This window comes from Protopterus annectens, chromosome 2.part1 (genome assembly GCF_019279795.1).
Source record: "Protopterus annectens isolate FY-2018-M chromosome 2.part1, PAN1.0, whole genome shotgun sequence".
NCBI lineage: Eukaryota > Metazoa > Chordata > Ceratodontiformes > Protopteridae > Protopterus > Protopterus annectens.
In genome coordinates this window covers 1,254,671,589-1,254,694,714 of record NC_056729.1, presented here as the reverse complement: position 1 = coordinate 1,254,694,714, position 23,126 = coordinate 1,254,671,589, and the positions used below count along the sequence as shown (strand labels likewise).

General features: G+C 39.9%; 1 protein-coding gene across 1 annotated transcript in view; it reads left to right on the top strand.

The window, feature by feature from the left end:
• The window catches only part of GCKR (glucokinase regulator), a 678,315-nt gene that overhangs the window by 331,074 nt on the left and 324,115 nt on the right, over nt 1-23,126 (top strand). Inside the window, exon 7 of the mRNA XM_044062788.1 lies at nt 3,037-3,090. Within this exon, the coding sequence (XP_043918723.1) occupies nt 3,037-3,090 (54 nt within the window). The remainder of the gene's footprint in view (nt 1-3,036; nt 3,091-23,126) is intronic.

The window sequence follows — 23,126 nt, the reverse complement described above, 5'->3', positions numbered from 1 at the left end:
TTTAGTCAATGACCATTTTTTTTAGATTGACATGTATGGTCTCAAGACAAGAAATTATTTGACATGGAGGGGGCAAACTAGAAAACATGTTCACTGAAAGACAATACATGGTCTCCCTGGTTAGACCTATCAGTGTTGAGATCTCAAAATGGTGGGAAAAGAGATACTCTCCCCTTTCAGGGATAGACCTTGATATCCCCATAACTGGCAATGTCAATTTAAATGATGAAATGCCTCTAGGTGTTTTGAATGGTATTGACTTCCCTCACAAAGAGCTGGATCAGGACGATCAACCAACTAACAACTTTAGGACCCTTACATTACAGTATATCAAAGGATTCTATATTTTAAAAGACATTGTTAATAAGTATTGGTGCATTTTGACCAGTGATGACAAGTTAAGAAATATAGTTGGACCAAGACCTGCCTTTATCTATAAATGAACAAGAAATATTAAAAATATTGCAGAAAAGAAGAATCACACAACAATAATGAGAAAAAAGAAAAGGAACCAGAAGGTGTGGGAGTAGTAGTCTATGCAAATACATTTCTGAGTCTCTGCAAGTCCAACGCAATAGCTTAAAATTAGTTGTCTTTGCACAGGATGGAAATTGTCTAGAAAAAGGGATAATATATTTGATGATTTGTTCCCCTTGTTTAGCATTCTATGTTGGAAAAATTGAGAGGCAACTGAGAAAATGGATATACAAACACAATTATGACATCCTCAAATGTAAGCAAAAGAATGTTCTTTATAAACATTCAATGGTATGTATTGGCTTTAAACATTTGTCATTTATTATTCTAAAAAGAATAACACACAACCCTAGGGAGGCTCTTGGAAAGAATATATTGAACTAAGACAACTGATATGGCAGCTCAGGTTAGATTCCACACCTTTCTCTGGCATTAATGAATGCACTTCTCTAGTTCCAGTCTTAAAGCAAAAAGCTATCAAGCTATGATTCGTGTTCAACAGTTCATTTTGTAGTTGTTTGACTTATAAAACCATGTCTGACCCAGCTCTGTTAGAAATGCTACATCTAAAGAAATCCCAATCCCTGTGCACCACACGCTCCAGAGACCTCAATCTCATTACCACAATCAACAGAACATGCTGGAGGGACAGGTTCATAACCCAGAGACTGCCCATGGTATGGAATAGACTTCCCATACATGTCAAACAGAGCACCTTACTGTCCCTCTTCAAAAGAAATCTAGATGAGTATATGGGAAATAGAAAATTCACCCTGGGGATCACTCCAGTGGCTCTACTCGACAGAGGCACTGGGAACTAAGGTCGGGTGGCATGAAGCCAGGGTAATCCTATAGGCTAGGCTTGTAAAGGCTCCAGGGCCATTAGCCTAGTACACACCTATGAACCTATGAACCTATACAGTACATACACACATATGTAATCAACACTATGCTTCCTTTTATTCATGTTTTAAAAAGAGCTTTTATAAGAGTTTTTACATGCTATTTCTTATATGTCATTTTTATATGTCATTTTTTTTTTATATAGAAATTGCACTTTTGAACTTTTTAAACTGTGTATTAAATAGCACAGCTTTTAACATGAGACATATTTAAACAATTTTTTTCTGAAAAAGATTTCCCTTTAAACAACAAGGCTATTTTAATTAATTGCCTTAATTGATTCAATTATTCTATTAAAGAAATGGTATATAAGTAAGTTCTGGCTATCACTGTTTCATTCTGAAGAAGTCTATATTTTAGGGTCTATATTAGAACATCAACAGCTAAAAACAGCGAACACCCTTAACTCGACATTGCTTAACTGAAAGCAATAAATCTCGAATGGCCAGAACAGCAATTTTTTTTTCCCCAGGGAGAAAAATTACTGGGCCAACAAAAAAAAAAAACAGACAGAATAAAGTGGGGGGGGGCTGTGCCCCCACACCCCCCTACTTAAATATACCAACTCTAAGATCAATGGTAAGGAAATGGCACATTCCCAACAGTGGCACAGCGATTGTTTTCCCTGGGAAAAAAAATTACTGTTCTGGCCAATCGAGAGTTAGTGCTTTTGGTTAAGCTGTGTCGAGGTAAGGGTGTTCGCTGTTTTTAGCTGTCGATGTTCTAATATAGATTCATATTTTACTGGGGATGAAAAACTACTCATGAATTAAATGTGTCATTCATTTTAAAACGTATGGCATTTTTGGATTACTACTGACTGGGAGCTTCCTTTCTGGAGTTGGTTACTGCTTGTACCAGGTTGAATTTATCTTTTGCATTTAGTTCTGAGTGTTTGAATTTTTCTACCTTTGTATCCTGCCTTGTTACAGGTTCATTTGTGTACTTCATAAAATGTCTAGAAAAGAAAAACTCATCCACTGGTAAAAACAACACCTGAGTAAATAGTTTTTATCACCCAATGGAAAAACAATGCAATGCACAACTAAATACTTTTATTAAACACACTCTATTCTCTCTGGAGTTTTCAATTTCCTGCTGGACTAGGAGAAACAGATTGTTTGGAGTGTGCTCTTTATTAAAAGTAGAAAATATCAACAGTAAGCCATTAAGTGAAAACACACTGTCACTGTCTGTCTTATACTCACTCAAATCTCAGTAATTTTCAGTAAATGTGTATATCAAAACTTGTCAGTAACAATAAATGTACTACAACTTCTATTTTTCTCTGTAGGATAACGTGATATTGAAGTTTTTTTCTCCACAACTCTCTCTGGAAAAGGGGCATTTCCTTGTATGGACAATCCCCTTAACAAAGTGCAGTACATAAATAAGTAAATGGGAAACTGCATTCGGGTCAATAATACATAATATATTATTACAAGATTCAATACTTTGAATAACTTGCACCTGATAAAACAGTTCACTAACAATGTGTTTAATTTGTATCAGCCATAGAACTCAAATATTTAAATGCATTTTTGACACAGAAAGCAATTTTTGTTAACCCATTACTATGTAATTCTTAATACGTTGGATTTAAAACAATACAGCTAACCCTAAGCAGGCATTTAGAACATTTTTTGTCTCTTTCAGGTGTGTGAAGGAAAAAGGAGGGTGGTTTTCATTGGGATCTCCTGCGGTTTGTCAGTAAGTAAATCCTTCCTATACTACAACTAAAGTGTGTCAATACATTTTAGAAAGTGTCAGTTGTAAGTTTGCCATGAATGCATAAATTATTTTTCATAGTTATGTCTTCTTGCACAAACTGATTGATATTACCCCTCTGTCTAAGAAAAGCCCTCTGCAGCATGAATAAATTGATAAGTAGTCTATTCTCACAGCAGTGTTTTGCTATAAAATTGGATTAATAGTTGGTCTGTGATACCTTCTAGAAAGGTTTTCTGTAGACAGCGGAACACCTGTGTTACATTTAAAATCACTGTTTATAGTAACATCTTGTTCCTCACAATTTACACAGATTAAGAAGGAAGAAAAAAATAACACAATCTCACACTGTAGATATAAACTATAGGAGAAATAAGGTGTTACTTAAAGAAGCTTAAAAATGTCTGCAGAATATCCCCTTATTTCTAGAGTACTACCTTGTCAATTTAAATTTTTTTATTTATTTATTTTACGTTTGTTTACCGGGGAAGTCCGACTGGACAGAGCTGTCCGTTTTCAGCAGAGGCCCTGGGAGAAAAGATCCAGAACACTTGCTAACATATACTATACATAAGATATTTACATGAGTATTGTGGTTTACTCATACAGTTTTAAAATATAGCAGATAATAACATGATTACATAAGATATTTACATAAGCACAGTGGTTTAGACATACAATTAAAAGTATAGCAGGTAGTAACATATGATTGTTGTTCATACAGTATGTTAAGTAGAGATAATCTTGAAGAAGTAATGAAGCTAAGACTATAAAGGAAAAACTAAAAATACTAGCCAGTTTGTCAAAGGAGGAGAATATAGACAAGTTCATATGAGGTTCATTGGCATTTTAAGGGAACGCTTTTCAACTTAGTCTAGGGGAGAGTTAGTGAGTATAGATGGGACAGTGGGGAGTAGGCAGTGGTGAGTTGGTAAATAATGTGTGATAATATATAGTGCATCTTTGGGAGTTTTAAAGAGGTTGGACAGTGGGTAGGGGAAAGGAGTTAGAATATGTTAGCCAGGTGCTAGGCAGTTACAAGTAAAGTGTGGTAATATATAGTGCATCTGTGGGAGTTTTAAGGAGGAGGTTGGATAGTGGGTAGGGGAAAGGAGTTAGAATATGTCAGCCAGGTGCTAGGCAGTTACAAGTAATGTGTGATAATATATAGTGCATCTGTGGGAGTTTTAAAGAGGAGGTTGGATAGTAGGTAGGGGAAAGGAGTTAGAATATGTCAGCCAGGTGCTAGGCAGTTACAAGTTGCTGTGTCTTTTGGCTTTTCCCGGTTAGGGAATGCCACAGTGGAACTCCGGTCTGCTAATGATTGGCAGTAGATTTTTACTTACCGAGTTGCCAGCCCTGATGCACAACCTTCAATGAAGGTATGCCCATTCACGCACGTCTCCACACAGAAGACGCTTTAGATGAGAATCGAACAGGACAACGTCTTAATGTGTGATAATATATAGTGCATCTGTGGGAGTTTTAAAGAGGAGGTTGGACAGTGGGTAGGGGAAAGGAGAAAGTAGCAGATTCCAAATTCAACATCAGACCAGTGACAAGTGGAGTACCACAGGGTTCATTCTTGGGTCCTCTCCTGTTTGGTATCTACTTCTCTGAAGTGCAGGCCAACACAGAAGGTCTTTGGCTAACAAAGTTTGCAGATGACTGCAAACTAGGAGCCATAATCGAAACTCCTAACGATGTGGACAAACTACAAAAGGGCCTCACTGAGACAGATACCTGGTGTCAAAGCCGTGGCCTGAAGTTCAATGCCAAAAAGTGTATTGTCATCCCCTTTGGTAAAAACTCTGTACCCATGAACTACCACATAGCTGGTAGTCTACTTAATGCCAAAAATGTGATAAGAGACCTTGGGACATAGGTGGACAGTAGTCTCTCCTTTGATAATCACATCACCACAGTGGTCAGGAAATCCTTCTACATGGCTCATCTCATCACATTTGGTATGTACCTCACAAGACATCTGCAACAACTGGAAAGACCAGAGAAATACCTCACAAAGAGGATTACTGGCCTCAAACAGATGCCCTATGCAGACCGTCTCAAATAACTACAGCTTTACTCCATCGCATATCACCTACTCAGGGGCGATCTCTGCCTAACATACAAAGCTATGTCAAACCCAGAGCTGTTGGACATGTTCCACTTAAAGAAATCCCAATCCCTCCGAGCTACATGCTCTAGGGACCTAAACCTTGTCACCACAATAAACAGAACATGCTGGAGGGATAGATTCCTGTCCCAGAGACTTCCCATACTCTGAAACAGACTACCTATCTATGTCAAACAGAGCTCCTCATTAGCACTCTTCAAGAAAAATCTTGATGATTGGACGGGAAATGGGAAATTCACCCCAGGGATCACTCCTGTGGCTCTGCTCGACAGGGGCACAGGAAAATAATTTTCTTGGGTGGCAAAAGCCAGGTTACATTTTTTGGCTAGGCTTGTATGGGCTCTAGGGCCGATAGCCTAATACCCACCTATGAACCTATGAATATGTCAGCCAGGTGCTAGGCAGTTACTAGTAATGTGTGGTAATATGTAGTGCATCTGTGGGAGTTTTAAAGAGGTTGAATAGTGGGTAGGGGAAAGGAGTTAGAATATGTCAGTCAGGTGCTAGGCAGTTACAAGTAATGTGTGGTAATATACAGTGCATCTGTGGGAGTTATAAGGAGGAGGTTGGATAGTGGGTAGGGGAAAGGAGTTAGAATATGTCAGCCAGGTGCTAGGCAGTTACAAGTAACGTGTGATAATTTATAGTGCATCTGTGGGAGTTTTAAAGAGGAGGTTGGATAGTGGGTAGGGGTAAGGAGTTAGAATATGTCAGCCAGGTGCTAGGCAGTTACAAGTAATGTGTGATAATATATAGTGCATCTGTGGGAGTTTTAAAGAGGAGGTTGGATAGTGGGTAGGGGAAAGGAGTTAGAATATGTCAGCCAGGTGCTAGGCAGTTACAAGTAACGTGTGATAATATATACTGCATCTGTGGGAGTTTTAAAAAGGAGGTTGGATAGTAGGTAGGGGAAAGGCGTTAGAATATGTTAGCCAGGAACTAGGCAGTTACAAGTAATGTGTGATAATATATAGCGCATCTGTGGGAGTTTTAAAGAGGTTAGATAGTGGGTAGGGGAAAGGAATTAGAATATGTCCGCCAGGTGCTAGGCAGTTACAAGTAACGTGTGATAATATATAGTGCATCTCTGGGTGTTTTAAAGAGGAGGTTGGATAGTGGGTAGGGGAAAGGAGTTAGAGTATGTCAGCCAGGTGCTAGGCAGTTACAAGTAACATGTGATAATATATAGTGCATCTGTGTGAGTTTTAAAGAGGAGGTTGGACAGTCGGTAGGGGAAAGGAGTTAGAATATGTCAGCCAGGTACTAGGCAGTTACAGGTAACGTGTGGTAATATATAGTGCATCTGTAGGAGTTTTCAAGAGGTTGGATAGTGGGTAGTGGAAAGGAGTTAGAATATGTCAGCCAGGTGCTAGGCAGTTACAAGTAACATGTGATAATATATAGTTCATCTGTGGGAGTTTTAAAGAGGTTGGATAGTGGGTAGGGGAAATGAGTTAGAATATGTCAGCCAGGTGCTAGGCAGTTACAAGTAGCATGTGATAATATATAGTGCATCTGTGGGAGTTTTAAAAAGGAGGTTGGATAGTGGGTAGGGGAAAGGAGTTAGAATATGTCAGCCAGGTGCTAGGCAGTTACAAGTAACGTGTGATAATATATAGTGCATCAGTGGGTGTTTTAAAGAGGTTAGATAGTGGGTAGGGGAAATGAGTTAGAACATGTCAGCCAGGTTCTAGGCAGTTGCATGTCTGCAAGTTGTTTAGGTGGAAAATAAACTGTTTTTTGAAGATGGTTTTATTAGGTTGCACCCTGATTTGTATTGGTAGGGAGTTCCAAGTTTTGCCAATGTTGTTAGAATACTGGAAGTCACCAGACCTGTAATGGCTTTTGGAGATTGTGACTACTGCCTTGTCAGTGGATCTGAGTTCTTGGATATTGGAGTAGAGAGAGTGATCAGGTCTTGTAAGGGTGTAGTTTTGTCAGGTTGGTACAGTATTTGGTGAGCTAGAAGAAGGTGGTTTAGAGCTAAGGTGTTTGGGAGTTCCACCCAGGAGGTTTTAGGGCTTGACAGTGGTGGGTGTGGTAGGAGGAGTTTGTGCCGAATTGTGCTGTAGCATACTGATAGCCTGTTTAAATCACTCTTGTTTAGATTAATTAGGACAGGAAAAGCATACAGTAGGGAAGAGAGAAGATGGGTACAAGCTAGCGTAACTTTACTGTTGTTGGTTAGGAAATTTTTACATCTGTAAACAGTACCTATTTTTTGTTGACTTTGGTTATTGTATGAGCTATGTGTTTATCAAATTTCATATTATTGTCAGTAATGACCCCTAGTAATTTGGTTTGTGTGATGGGGAGAGAGTGGGATATTATCTGATGCACAAATAGAGAATGGGGGAGTAGGTACTGCTGCTTTGGAAGGATGGAAGAGCATAAGACGGGTCTTTTTAGGATTTAGTATTGGCTGTGAGTTTGTTAGCCAGGTTTTGATGGATGTAAAGGCTTCTTGGGTCTTGATGTGAAGTTGTTGGGAGGGTGGGGGGAGAGCAGATTAAGGTGGAGACATCAGCGTATTGAACCAGGTTTGCTAGAGGGGTGGCTTTGTGAAGATTATTTGTAAATATAGTGAAAAGTAGCAGTCCTAGGATTGATCCTTGGGATACTCCTAGTTTTACAGGAAGTAGGGGGAAGGGACCTTTTCCACTGAGCAGCTTCGTGGCGTTGGGAGAGGTAGTCTTGAAACCATAATAGAGTGGGTGCAGTTAGTTTTAATTTAAGCTATAAAGAGTCTCCATTCTTAAACTGAGTAGGAGACAAACTGGTGAAGCACACATTTGTGGGCACTGAAGTAATGATATTGTCTGGTACTTATAACAATCAGAGCAAAATGTCAATACTTGGGCACAAGTTCTTTGCAAGGAAACTGTAGTTCGTGAATACGTCATGCTGAGGAAGTGCAACATAACTGGTATAATACATGATGATGGTACAACTTAAACAGTAACAAGTATAAACTACATTCTAAGGAAATGTGGTATAATATCCAACAATAGTATAACTGAAGCAGTGGCAAATAAAAAATGATATTGATGCTGCCAGTATACAGACAGACTGAAATGGAAATAAGCCACTGAAGATCTATGCTTGAGAATATATACTGTATTTTAGCAATAATCCACAACTGGGTGCTGGTATCACAGGATTTATCCACAGCTGGCATTCTTTGATCACAAGAGCAAAGTTTGAGTGATTAAACCAAGGCAGCTGCTGGTAAATCCTACATTGCTCACAAACAGGGGTAGATTATTGTTATTTTACAACGACATCATCAATGGAAAAAAAGTCTTAACTTTTATAAATAATGTCCTTGTAGAAAATAACTATAGTTCTCTTCTGCTGGTTTCTGTTAATATGGGGTATCTAACTGATATACTGCACATGCTCTATGACTACAGACTAGACTCGTGTCATTGTCTTTTTTTAATATAAAAAACAAAAAACTCTGGAAGAGTGCTGTTAAGTATCCAAAGGTTTAATAAAATAATAGCATAAAAAACACACAAACTTCAGAAAGATTAGCGCTAATCTTTCTGAAGTTTGTGTGTTTTTTATGCTATTATTTTATTTTTTGGTTCTCCAATTGTTGTTCTCTGGTTGGGTTATCAGCATCAAGCATTCATTTTGGATTCTTTTTTTAATATGAGTCTGTAGTAGGATGCTTTTAAGAGAGAGAAGTGTACAGATTCACACAGAATGTGAAAATGTTTGCCCACATTTCTGGTCTTTTCTTGATAAAAGTTGCAGTTTTCTGTTATATCTTTGAAGAATGAATTTAGTAAATACTGAAAGATGTGAGTTTCAGAAGGTAAGAGGTATGCCATTGAGCTTCTTGTAGGAACGCTCCCAACATTGACATGATGAAGATTTTTTTAATATGCTGTAATAGTCTGATCCATAGAGCAGTTAACTAGTGAGGAAATATTTTACTTTTTTTACTGTTTAAATTCTCCCCTAGCATTGCTGAAAAAAAAATGGAACTTCTTCCTGTGGAGGACCACTGGATTTACAATGACCATCCTGATTAGTTTGTCCAATCAGTGTGCATTTTTTTTATGTTAATGTGCTTTATTGTATAATAACCTTAATTACAATGCAATGTACTTCAGATGATAGAGCTCAATTCTGTCACATCAGGAAGTTTATTGCTAAAAAAGTACACATACCAAGGTATCTACAGTTGTCTTTTATTACTTATCTGATTGGGGTCATAAAGATATTCAGGCTGTAAGAATTATAAGCACTATTATCATTTACAGCTGCATTCTTCCTTACCCTGGGGTCATAAACATACTTATGTCTGAATACATAATTTAAACCTCTAGGAATATGTTAAAAGTAAAACAATGATTATAGATAGCAGAGGTGCATGCCATGAATTACTGAGCTAGTCCTTGGTAAGAAAAAGTGCATAAAATAATTTATAATGTAAGAATCTGTATGAAATATGACACTCTATTTAATGATAAATGACTATTACTGTGTAAATATATTGCCTACTGGTCAGCATGAAGGATGACTTATCTGATCCCTTACAGAAACTATTCTATATCAGCCTCAAAGCAGACTTTCTACCAGATGAGTGAAAGATAACAACAGTCATTTCCTTGCTCAGATATTGGGTTCCAGTGCACCCTAGTAGTTGTAGACCCATAAGCATGACCAGTTTCATCTTTAAGGCTGTGGAAAGGTTCATAGGTGATTACTAGGTGAATGACTCCCAGTGGGCCTTTATAAGCCTAGTCGTGTTTCCTGGGGTAAGTATCAAACTCTGTATTTTGTGTTTATAAGATAAACATTTTTGCATACTGGCACCATACTATACTCTATCAGTGATCACTTACCAGCCTTCATCCATAGAGCAACCCCCTCCTCTCCTCATCTACACCAATATATCCATACACATTTAACCCTACAGCTTTTTCCAATTCTCTCAAACTGATAAATTGGGACACTCTGAAAACTCTACCTCTGGACAGTGCTGATTAATTCTTCAACTCAGCTTTCTTAGACACTTTTAACTCCAAATCCCCTTCAAGAATAAAATGTATAAAAAACAATTCCGTCCCTTGGCTTAGTAAAGATACCAAAACACTCAAGCAACAAAGGGACAAGACCTGGAAACTCTACCATCATAATAGGCACCCTGACACCCTTCTTAAATATAAACAACTCTGCAACTTAGCCAAAAAACGTATCATACAAGACAAAAAAGCATACTTTATCAAACTCCAGTCTAACAATTCCTCTAACCCCAAACAGTTCTTGAAATCCATCAACTCACTTCTCAACCCACACAACAAAAACAACCCTTTCCCTGACACTAGTAAATCTGACCCAGAAATAGCTACTCTGTTCAACTCCTTCTTTACTAACTCTACAGCAGAACTCACTAAAACATTCCCAAACAACACCTCCCCCAAAATCAAACCCTCTGCCCAAACTCACCTCCCATATTTCACCTCAAACCCATCCCCACCTCATATATAAAAAAAATCTCTCTAAGCTTAAGCCTTGCTCCAATGCCCCTGACAATATCCCCTCACTCTTTTTAAGAATTGCAGCAGACAGCATCACCATCACCATTAGCATACTCATCAACAGATCCATACAAGAATCATATGTTCCCAAACTGTGGTGTGCAGCCTTTATCCTACCCCTCCATAAAGGAGGCAAAAATGATAACATCCCCAAATTCTGATCCATAGCAATTCTATCCCCTATTTCAAAAATTCTTGCGAAATGCATCCACCTCCAGCTCATGCCATTCATTACACATAACCAACTCCTCACCCCAAGACAACATGGGTTCCGTCCTGCCCATAGCACAATAACAGCTCTTCTCTCTTTTCTCAACATCATAAACCATGCCCGTGACTCTGGAGAACTTGTATCTAGTCCTCTTGACTTCTCCAAGGCTTTCGATACCCACGTTCTTCACCATCTTTCCAATTTTAACCTCTCACAAAACACCATCACCTGGTTGAGCAGCTACCTCTCTGACAGATCTCAGGCAGTAAAATGGAAGACTGGCACCTCAGCTTTCCTTCCCACCCCAACCGGGGTACCCCAGGGATCCATTCTTGGCCCTGTGCTCTTCAATATCTTCATTAATGATTTCCATGCAGCCATTCCTAACACTAAAATAGTACAATATGCAGATGACTCAACTTTAATTTGCTCTGCATCAAACCTCCCTGAGCTCCAAACAAAAACTCAAACTGCCTTCTCAACTACTGAGAACTGGATGCTCCAACATTACTTATCTTTGAATGCCAACAAATCAAAGATCCTTCCATTCTCTCCCTCAAAATCTATACACCTAGACAAAGCCTCTTTCAAGATTACAAGTCTTGCCAACTCCACTATGGAAGTTGTTCCTTTTGCTAAACTTCTTGGAGTTACTACTGACGAACACTTAAAATTTGATACCCATATTCAGCTAAATATAAAGAAAACCCATTAGAAACTTGGCATGCTGTACAGAAACTCCCACTTCCTCTCCCCCTCAACAAGACAGACCCCCACCACTACCTTCTTTCTACCTTCACTAATGTATGCTGCTCCCCTACTAACCAACCTATCTTCCTTCATCTCTTCCAAACTAGATTCCTATTACAATAAAATCTCAAAGTTTGCCACCACTTCCAAATACTCCACTCACCACTGTAAACCTCTCCACCAACTGCAATGGCTAGAACTCCAAAACTACCTTGACTACCTCCAACACATCACCACTCACAAGCTTATTTTCAAACCAGCTATATGCCCAGCACTAACAAACATCTTAACATTATACACCCCAAACAGAACTCTAAGATCTGCCCACCAAAATCTAATCTCTGATTATAAACCAAACCGGCCCACTGGTCAGCTTTTCCTATCCTTTTTCATTGCCAAAAAAAGGAATTCTCTCCCTCCATCTCTAAGAATTTCTAAGAACTCTGAACACTTCAAAACCCAGCTGCATTCTTACCTCTCCCAAAAATGGAAATGCAATTGCACTCCACCTACCTAATCTGCTTAATACATAAATACTTTATAACACACAAAGTTTTTTCTTCCTTACACACTATTGATTAACCCTTTGCACTGCCTTCATGCTAATGCTACCTCTATACCACTCTCAGAGGATTTAAACCTCTGTATTAATTTAACTCATGCTAATATTCATGCATAAAGAACTCATCCATGCTAATGTTACTTCTATATAATTCTCAGATGATTTAAACCTCTGTATTAATTTAACCTTATACTACTGTTCTCAACCACTAAACATGTAAATATGCTTTACATCCTTCTCCAAGCTGCTGTTTAACTTTTGTTTAGTTTTTGCTATTTTGTATGTAAAATCTGCTTAGTTTGTTTCTGTTTCCACTATGTATTGTACTTCATATTATGGAGTTTGTACTATGTATTATTGGAGCTTTTCTCCCCGGGCCTCCACTGAAAACAGGCTCTTTGTGCCCAGTGGACCTCCCCGGTCATCAAACTGGAAATAAATAAATAAAATAAAAATCTTAACCATTATGTCAAACCCCAAGGTTCATTGTGAAATTAATAAATAAGGATGTTCTTCGTCTCACATTGCTGCAGTCATAACCTGTGGGTAGTCCGCTGTCCTCGGTCGGCCCGAATACCAAAGAGTTAGGCTGGCGTTGGTCATGGGCGCCCGGAGCTGACGTCAGTACGTAGTAGTACGTAAGCGCATGACCGACGCCATATCCTCAGTCTTTCTTGCCGCGTGGTCCGAAGCAGAAGCAGCGTTTGCAAGTGCCGTTCGGCGTTCTGAAATTTTCAGTTTTCGAGTTTCAGACCGAAGACCAAGTTGGGCTAAGTACCCCGTTGGGGAAAATTTTTGTCTTTTCTTGCCTCAGTTAAATCCGGATGTCAGAAAAAGTTAATAATTGTATTTCTTGTGGGAAACAGATACCTCATAGGGACTATCATTCTCTCTGTATACCTTGCTTAGGGCCTGAGCACGACGTAGTCGGGTGTCGCTTTTGCGCTAGATTTAATAAGCGCACCATTAAACGCAGATTAGACTGTGCTAGGCTTGTTTTCGGTAAGCGGTGTAACTATAACATGCCATCGGATCCTCCGACGCCCGCTACCGCTAAAAAGCGAAAAGATAAATCTTTAAGGTCTAAACCGGATGAGTTGTCCGTTGCGGACGCCGGTTCTATGGAATCTACGGTTGAATCTGTGGATCCAGCCGAGGTCTCGGCTGAATCCCAGGGGGAACCTTTACTTTTACAGGAGTTGGCCTCTCAGGAGTCAGGTCAGGCCGAGGGTGCTTCTCAAGTTTCTGTGGTTCCATCCTTACAAAAGGTTATTAGACCTTCTACTTCAGTCTCTAAAGGCCCTGCTAAGGCTAGACCTGGTATTTCTGGTACGGGCCACAGCCCTGGTTCTTCGGGCTCTGTTCCTAAAAAACATATGTTGAAAATGGCAGAAGATTTGATTACTTTGATCAGGGGTTCTATGCCCCCTCCAGAGAAGAGGCCTAGGGTGGAGACAGATTTAGAGGGAATGGAGCATTCCTCAGATTACTCTGAGTCCTCAGCTGAGGATATTCAGGATTTTCCTCCCTATTCTGATTCGGATGCAGAGGATTCCTGTCCTTCTGCTTCACCTCCAGAGGATTTTTCCTTTTCTGAAACCTTGCATTCCATGAGGGAGCATTTCAAGTGGGAAGGTCAGGATTTTTCAGATTCTCGTAAGAGGCTTAGGGAATTTTTGTTTTTGCCACAGCATAGACCTTTGGCTATTCCCCCTGTTTTAGATGTTGTTCAGGATGTTTTTTCTGAAGCTTCCCTTAATCCTGATTCCTTACCCCCTGCCCCTGTCAAGCCAGACAGGTATTACAGAGTTCCAGAGGCACATAAATATTTGTATAAGAGCCCTAGAGCTGACCCAGAAACTATTAGTCAAGGGCCTAAGGGTGTCAGGGCTTCTGTGGTTAAGAATCCAGTTCCTTTGGATAAAGATTCTAGAGCGTTGGATAGGTGGGGTAAAAAAGTGTACACCTCTTCTATGTTAGCTATGAGGGCTTTAAATTGCCAATTCCATATGCTGAAGTATCAGAACTTTCTGTTAGGTTAATTGAAAGCTAAGGTAGATGCTTTAGCTGAGGGTATAGATTGTAAGGAATTGCAGGACTTGGTTCATGCTTCAGATCAAGTTGATAAACATTATTTGCAGTGTGGCTTCGATGCCCTTCAGGCTTCTTCCAGGGTGGCTGCTACTGGTTCAGTTATTCGTAGACATGCCTGGCTTAAGGATCAAAATTTGTCAGAGCATGTTAAAGCTCGGATTTTGGATGCTCCCCTTCAATCTGAAGTTCTTTTTCGTTCCCCTGTGGTGTCAGTTTTGAAAAAGATGGAAGACAAAGCTAAGTCTATGCAGACAGTTAAGGAATTTTTGCAAGTGCAGCCCCCTAAGTTTAGCAGGAATTGGCCTGCAAGAGGATGGTCTTACCCTTCTTCGGATTTTCAGTCTAAGGGCAGATCTAGGCGTGGTAGGGGCAGGGCTCACGCTCAGGGTTCTTTCAGACCTAGGACTTGGAGTTCTCCTGCACAATCTTCTGGTGAGGGCAGGGGTCAGCCTTTTCGTAAACAGACCCAATGACTTGTATCTCCAGCTGCCAGATCCTTCCTTTCTGGCAGCTCCTCTAGGAGGAAAGTTGGCACTTTTCAAACAAAATTGGCATTTGGTCACCCAGGACAAATGGGTGTTGGACATAATAAATCAAGGCTACAAGTTTTATTTTCACACTTTTCCCCTTTCAAAGGCATGCCAGATGTACCTCCTCAACAAAGGCTGGAGGCTCAGGAACAAATTTCTTTGCTTTTACAGATGGGGGCAATCCAGGTGGTACCTTCGTCAGAAGAAGGCCTAGGGTTTTATTCTCGTCTATTCCTAGTGCCAAAGAAAGGAAACACTTGGAGGCCAATTCTGGATTTGTCCATTCTCAATACTTACCTAGACATTCCAAAGTTCAAGATGTTAACATTACAGCAACTTCTGCCTCTGCTAGGCAAAGATCACTGGATGGTAACTCTGGATCTCAAAGAAGCCTATCTTCACATTCCTATCAGGCCCAGCTGCAGGAGATTCCTGCGTTTTCGGGCTGGTACTTCTCATTATCAGTTCTCTGCATTGCCCTTTGGTTTATCTACTGCACCCAGGGTGTTCACAAAGGTTCTGGCTCCTGTAATAGCTTTCTTAAGACTGAGGGGAATACAAATTTATCCTTATCTGGACGATTGCCTGATTCTTGCTCAAGACAAAGACAAGTTACTTCAATATCTACAGTATGTAATGGCAGTTTTAAGGTGCCTAGGGTATTATGTGAACGAAACAAAGTCCAGTCTAGTACCCTCTCAGGACATGTGCTTTCTGAGTGTGAGACTGAATACAGCCTCTCAGATGGCTTTTCTGACCCCGGACAAACAAAGAACTCTTCGCCTATACTTCCAGCAATTATCAGTACTGTCCAGGCCGACTGCAAGGACAGTCCTTCAAGCCTTGGGGTTCATGGCATCTTGCATTCTGGTACTTCCCAATGCCAAACTGCATATGAGGAAGCTACAATGGTATCTCAAAAGTGTATGGACTCAACACTGCCACGATTTGGACACTGTCATTCCGATAATACCTTGCATCCAGAAGGAATTCTTGTGGTGGGCACAGGAATGTCACCTAAACAAGGGACTCTCTGTGACCCGACCAGAGGCGAGTCAGATCTTAATGACGGATGCCTCAGACCTGGCTTGGGGAGCACACTTCAATGGGAAATGGATTCAAGACACGTGGCCTCCCAAACTACAGCATTTGCATATCAACATGAAGGAGATGTTAGCAGTCCAGTTTGCCCTGATGGCTTTCAAGGGCCTACTTCAACCAGGACAGGTGTTGATACAAACAGACAACACTACAGTCATGTGGTACATCAACAAGCAGGGGGGGACCCATTCTTACCCTCTTTGCAGACAAGCTATGATATTGTGGGAGACTGCTCTGGGGTTGCACATCACTCTTCAAGCACGGTTTCTGCCAGGAGCACAGAACTCCCTAGCAGATGTATTGAGCAGACAAATTGTGGATCCCCACGAGTGGAAATTGGATCCTCAGGTATTTCAACAGTTGACAGTGGCTTGGGGAACTCCAGACATAGATCTGTTCGCTTCTCCTCTAAATTTCCAACTACCAAAATTTTGCACAAAGATGTTCCACCCAAAAGCTTGGAAAGTGGATGCTCTATCTTTCAGTTGGAACAACCTTCACGTCTATGCTTTTCCTCCTCTGCCTCTCTTTACCAAGGTACTCTTGAAAGTCAGGCGGGACAAGCCTTGCATGATTTTAATAGCACCAGATTGGCCACGACAGCACTGGTATCCTCTGCTGAGGAGTTTAATTCAGGAGCCTCCTTGGCCTTTGCCACAGCTTCCTCACTTGTTGCCCCAGTCAAGCAGTCATTTGCTCAATGTCAGGGTGCAGTCCCTGCATCTAATGGCCTGGCGTATTCTGTTTTAGAGCCTGTGGGTTCTCAGCTTCCTCAACAAGTTTTAGATGTCATTTTGGAAGCTAGGCGGCCCAGCACTAGAAAAGTTTATGCTGATAAATGGAAGAGATTTTTTCTTTGGAGCACAACAAAGGACTTTGATGTCTCGATACCTAATTTGAGTTTTACACTGCAGTACCTTACTGAATTACTAGACAAGGGTTTGTCGTTTTCCTCTGTGAAGGTTCATGCTGCAGCCATTTCTGCTCACTATGATTGTGACCCTTTTTTATTTTCTCACCCTTTGTTTAAGCAATTTCTTAGAAGGGCAAAAAATATAAGACCCCCACATAGAGCTCCTACTCCTTCCTGGGATCTCAATTTTGTGTTGGAGAAGCTTACTTTGCCTCCTTTTGAACCTGCAGCTACGTCTGATTTGAAGTTTTTGTCTTGGAAGACTGCCTTTTTGTTGGCCATTACTTCTGCTAGAAGGGTATCTGAATTGCAGGCTCTCATGGCAGTTGAACCCTTTCTAATATTCCATAAGGATAGAGTTTCTTTGCGTACTAACCCTACTTTCATGCCAAAAGTGATTTCTAATGTGGCCTTGAACCAGTCTATCCATTTGCCTTCCTTTTATGCTGATCCCCAAAATAAGGGGGAAAAAATATTGCATTCTTTGGATATACACAGGCAGTTACGTTATTATTTGAGCAGAACTAAGGAGTTCAGACAGACTCAACAGTTATTTGTTACTTTTGCTTTGGGTTCACAAGGGAAAGCTGTTTCAAAGCAGACTATTTCAAAGTGGATTGGTAATTGTATTGCTTTTTGTTATTCTCATCATGGGAAGAATGTTCCTGCTGGGATTAGACCTCATTCCACTAGGGCTACTGCCACTTCTACTGCTTTTTTGAGGGGTGTAGCTACTAAGGATATTTTGGAAGCAGCTACTTGGAGTTCAGTTCATACTTTTACTAAGCATTACCATCTCCCTCTTTTCTCCAAGTCCAGGGCTGGGTTTGCCACTGCAGTCTTACAGGGCATGTTAGCAGCCCCTAATGCTTTTTAGTTTGCCAGCCTCCCTTTTCCTTTGCTTTGGGATTCTACCCACAGGTTATGACTGCAGCAATGTGAGACGAAGAACATAGTACAGTTTTGTACCTACCATAAATGTAGATGTTCGAGGATCCACATTGCTGCAGTCCTATTTTCCCTCCCTCCTTCCCCTCTTTGGTTTGGGTTGGTTTGGGGTTGTTGTGGTTGTTGTTATTGTTGCTTGGGGATAATTGTTATTTTTCTCCTTGTGGCTCTGGCCTTCTCTTTTTAAGACCTTCTGACATCTGGGGCAAGAAAGACTGAGGATATGGCGTCGGTCATGCGCTTAAGTACTACTACGTACTGACGTCAGCTCCGGGCGCCCATGACCGACGCCAGCCTAACTCTTTGGTATTCGGCCAACCGAGGACAGCGGACTACCCACAGGTTATGACTGCAGCAATGTGGATCCTCGAACATCTACATTTATGGTAGGTACAAAACTGTACTATACAGGTAACCTACATACCCTCTATTCATCTCAGTTAAGATTCATCAAGGGCAGGTCCAGTTTACTTAACTTGACCAACTTCTTTGAAAAAGTTATTAATCAATGGATGAGAACAAAACAGTGCACATGTCAATATCCGTACCACACAAAGGCATTCAGCACCATCCCATACTCAGGTATCATAAAATAAACTTTCAAAGCTGAATACCACTCCCTTCATAACTCTTTATATAGCAATTGATTGACAAATAGAACCCAGGAATTTATGGTGGACAACTCTACCTTGATTCACAAATAGAGCCCAGGAATTTAGTGTGGGGAACTCTACCTCCTCTAAAAGATCTGTCACTAGTGGTGTACCCCAGAGGTCATTCTTTGGCCTATTCTTCCTTGGCATTTACTTCTTAGAGGACAAAGCTAATAATATCAGTTTGTAACTGGCCAGTTTTATAGGTGAGTGCAAACTCAGTTTTATCATAAACTCTCCAAGTGACACCAAAATCTTCCAAAAAGAGGTGTTCTAAACAAATGGCTGGTGTCAAAACCATGGACTTATAAGCACCAAGAATTCTTTAATCTTTATCCACCAGCAAGCATGACTCCCCTTGTAACTACACATTAACAACAAACCCATAAAAACTGATCCTATAGTTAGAGATCTGTGAAACTATGCATACAATGAACTGTCTTTTGATCACCATGAAATAACTGTTGTAAAGAGTTCCTTTCTCATTACTGTTTATAAATAAATATTTTGTGTCCAGATCTGGGAATGTAGTTGCAACATCAGACTCAACATTCATTAGGTCATTAATCGGGTGTAATGCCCCTTTCGGTATGTACTTTCAAAACACAACCCAGATGGAATGACTACAGCACTTTCTCACTAGAGAAATCAAGGGTCTAAATGTTAAAATGTTATGCAGACTATCTTAAATCCTTGTCTCTCTGATCACTATCACGAAGGCTACTGAGAGGTAATGTGCAAAGTTTCAACAGGCCCTCTTCTGTCATACCTATTGCACATTCACATGTCCAGTGGTATCATAAACACCCACTCAAGGGATTTCAATCTCTTTCACAAAATAAATAGAAAATGTTCGAGAGAAGGGTGTGTATCACAGAGAATACCCCTTCTATGGAACCACCTTGTACTCCACACAAAACTAATCACCTCCCTTACTCTATACAAAGATTTAGATAAACACATAAGTAACCACAAATTCACACCAGTGTAGCACCTCTACTCCTCATGGATATGGGAAATATAAATGTCCCAAAATCCCTTTGTTTGGACATTCTCTGTGTTATTCATATGCAAAATGTAAGGGTTAAAAACTACCATCGGAATCTAAGGCTAGCTTCCAAAGATCATTACAGATCAATAGCATAGGAAGTATCTATAAAATTGTGAACATTAAAGAGGATGAACAATACAGCAAAAAGTATAGAAATATGTGGTGACACAGAGGCAGCAGAGGGAGCCCAGGTTGAAGCAGGATAAAAGCTGTATTTGTCTGTATTCTTGAGAAGCAGTTCTGTGTACTCACCGATGACTGGATAGCAACTTATAATAATGTGCCTCCCACAGATGTTAGTGTAGAGTTTTAAGATGGAGCAAGGGAAATGGTAGATGATTGCAAGGTAGTATAGGATGGCATCCATCAGCACCAGACTAAAAAGGGAATAGATTGAGTAAACTTATTTCCAAGAATTCCTGCTGGTGGAAGGCTTATAGTGTGTTTACCTGATTTCATCCTGCTGGTATAAAAGCCTTACATTTTGTAAGACTGTGCTCATTATTCAGAGCTTCACCTATACCTGGCTTAGACACCTGTGACCACAAGACCTTGGATTTCTTCTAAAACCATCACTGGACCTACAAAGCTGAATGAGGTCTATTCCTAGCATGGTATTAGAAACCCAAAAGACTTGGAGAAATTAAAAACAGCTGAAATAACAATTTTTGTTTTGCACTTGCTCTAAGTATCTCAGTGCTGTCTAACAGTTCTGTGTTGCATTTTTTGATTTTGTTGAAGTTATCACTGCTTTTTAGCCTGCACTTGTTAATGAAACCCCATTGGTTTGTTAATGGGTTTCTCTTAGATAACTTTAACAGTATTCAGATTTTCTCTTAACCTCCTGTGATACTGCAAAAGTTGTTCTAAGTTTACTAAAGCTCTCCTAAGTTTGCAATGTTTTTCTGTATTTGTAAAAGTTCGCCTACATTTTTGCACATTTCTCTGTATTTGGGAACATTTCTCATCTTTTGTAAACTTGTTTCCAAGGATTCTTGATACTGCAAGAGTTCTGCCTTCTGTTGTAAAGCATTTGTTATTCCACTTGAAGAGAAACAAAGAAGTCCTTGGTGGAAACACCGCTGTAAATCCAAAATAACTTTATTCTCCGACAGAACACATGAAATGTAGAAAGATAAGCGCTTTTGGGTACTGGACCCTTCTTCAGATAAAAATATTATGAGGGAACAGGTCCTAACTGCACTTGCTAATGAACAAAAACACAGCCTCCATGGGTTCAGACAACATTTCTGGATGCAGAATTCATCAAGGCTACTAGAAACCCTTTTTGACCACTGCCTCTGGATGGGCTTTGTCCCAGAAGAATGTAGGTCTGCAACAAAGGCGGAGGCATTAACTGGCCAAGGTTACTACAGACCCATAAGCTTGACTATCCTTATATGCAAAGTCATGGAGAAAATTATCATGGACCTGATCAATAATGACATAGGAACTCTCCAGTCACTGGACCAGACCCAATTTGTCTTGCATGCTCAATTTTGTGGACTTGTTAGAGAAAGTCACCAGAGCCATGGATGAAAGTAAAACATTACACACCACTTATCTGGATCTCACTGATGCTTTCAACACAATCCCCCACTCTGTCATCACAGACAAACTTAATGAGTTAGGCATAAACCCCTAAACTGTTTCATGGATAGGCAAATGGCTCACTGACAAAACATATGTTGTCTGGATAGGTGAATCCACCTCCAGTAGTGTGGTGTCCCACAGGGCTCAGGGTTGGGAACCCTCCTATTTGTTATATACGTCTCTGAAGTAAAGGATAGATTAGGTTTGCTGATGGCTGTAAGCTAGGAGTAATGACTGAATCACCAAATTATGCTGAAATCTTAGAAACAGGCCTAAAATGACAAACAACTGGTGCCAAAAACATGGTCGGAGACTAAATGCTAAAGATGTGCAAACATATCCTTCAGTAAATCAGATATACTTGCAAATTACAACATTGATAGCATGTCCCTAAAAGTAGACCCAGCAGTGAGGGACATAGGAACACAGATAGATAGCAACCTAAACTTTGACCACCAGGTAGCTACAGTAGTGAGGAAATCCTTCTGTATGGCTCAACTTATAAGTAAGGGCATGGCATCAAGATCAAAGGAAGTCATAGTGTCACTGTACTCTGCCCTCATCAAGCCCATAATTGAGTACAATTCTCCATTCTGAATATACCTATCCAAGGGCGCTTACAGCAATTGGAGTGACCCCAGATGTTTCTCACTAAAAAGATGCAAAGCATAATTCATATGTCTTATGCAGACCAACTAATGGCCCAGTCCCTTTACTTCATCTTATATTGTTTATTGACAAGTGACTTATGCCTGACCTACAAGTACTTCTTTGATCCAGCCCTGATGAAAATATTGCATATTAATGTACAAGAAAAATTATATGAGGGTATTCCATGGACCCAAAACTTATTTGTGATTCTGACAGAACTTGCTGGAGAGACAAATACATATCCCAAAGGCTGCCTCATTTAAAACCAAGGCTGACCCTCCCTCTCTTCAAAAGGAATTTGGATAAATGGATGGGGACCCCAAAATTCATTCCCAGGGTACTGTACATGTCCCTTATGGACAAAGACAGTCTGTAAAATGACTCAGGGCTCCAACACCCAAAGACACATTACCCTGATACTTCTCCATACCATATCTGGGGAATTAATATATAATATTGTGACATCCTGAATGTATTATTGGTTAGGCTTTTAAAGGCTCTTATGCCATTAGCGTAGCAATCAACTATGAACCTATGAACAAAGAGGCACATGAGTGAACAAACAAGGTCAAAAATTCAGCAGTACATGAAAAGGAATGATAAGGTTGGTAGACTGATACAGGGTACAAACAAAAAATAAACAAACAAAAACCAGTGACCCAATAAAAGTCCAAGCAAATTTTATTCACTCTCTGATATCTCCAAAGGAGAATACACACTCAAAAACCACTCAATATAAATAGTGCTTCCAATTATTCAATAAAGACTCAATTAAAAAATCACTAACTTAATTAAAGGATAAATCTCCAATTAAGTTCAGAATTCATACCATTAGGTATAAGAGTATCAAATTTAAGAATATAGATGGCTTCTTTATATAAAAGTTTATCCCTAAAATAAGTATCAGCAGAAACAAAATTAATTCTATACACTTTTCTAAAATACTACCTTGTAAACCCACAAATGAACCCTGGTGTACTTGGTGAAAATGAACTGCCACAGAACTAGTCTCATTAAAAGTTTCTATATCTCTTATGTGCTCTAAAAGTCTTACTTTAAAGGCCTTTTGAGACTGGCCAATGTAAAATTTATTGCATGGACATTTAAGGGCATAGATTATACCAGTAGTATCACATCTAAAAAAACCTTCCACTGTAAATCTATGTCCACTAATATTCCCAAAACTATTCACAATATATTTACAAGTCTTGCATTTACTACACAGATGAGTGCCAGTAATCAATCTCATATTGTGTAAACTAACAGTAG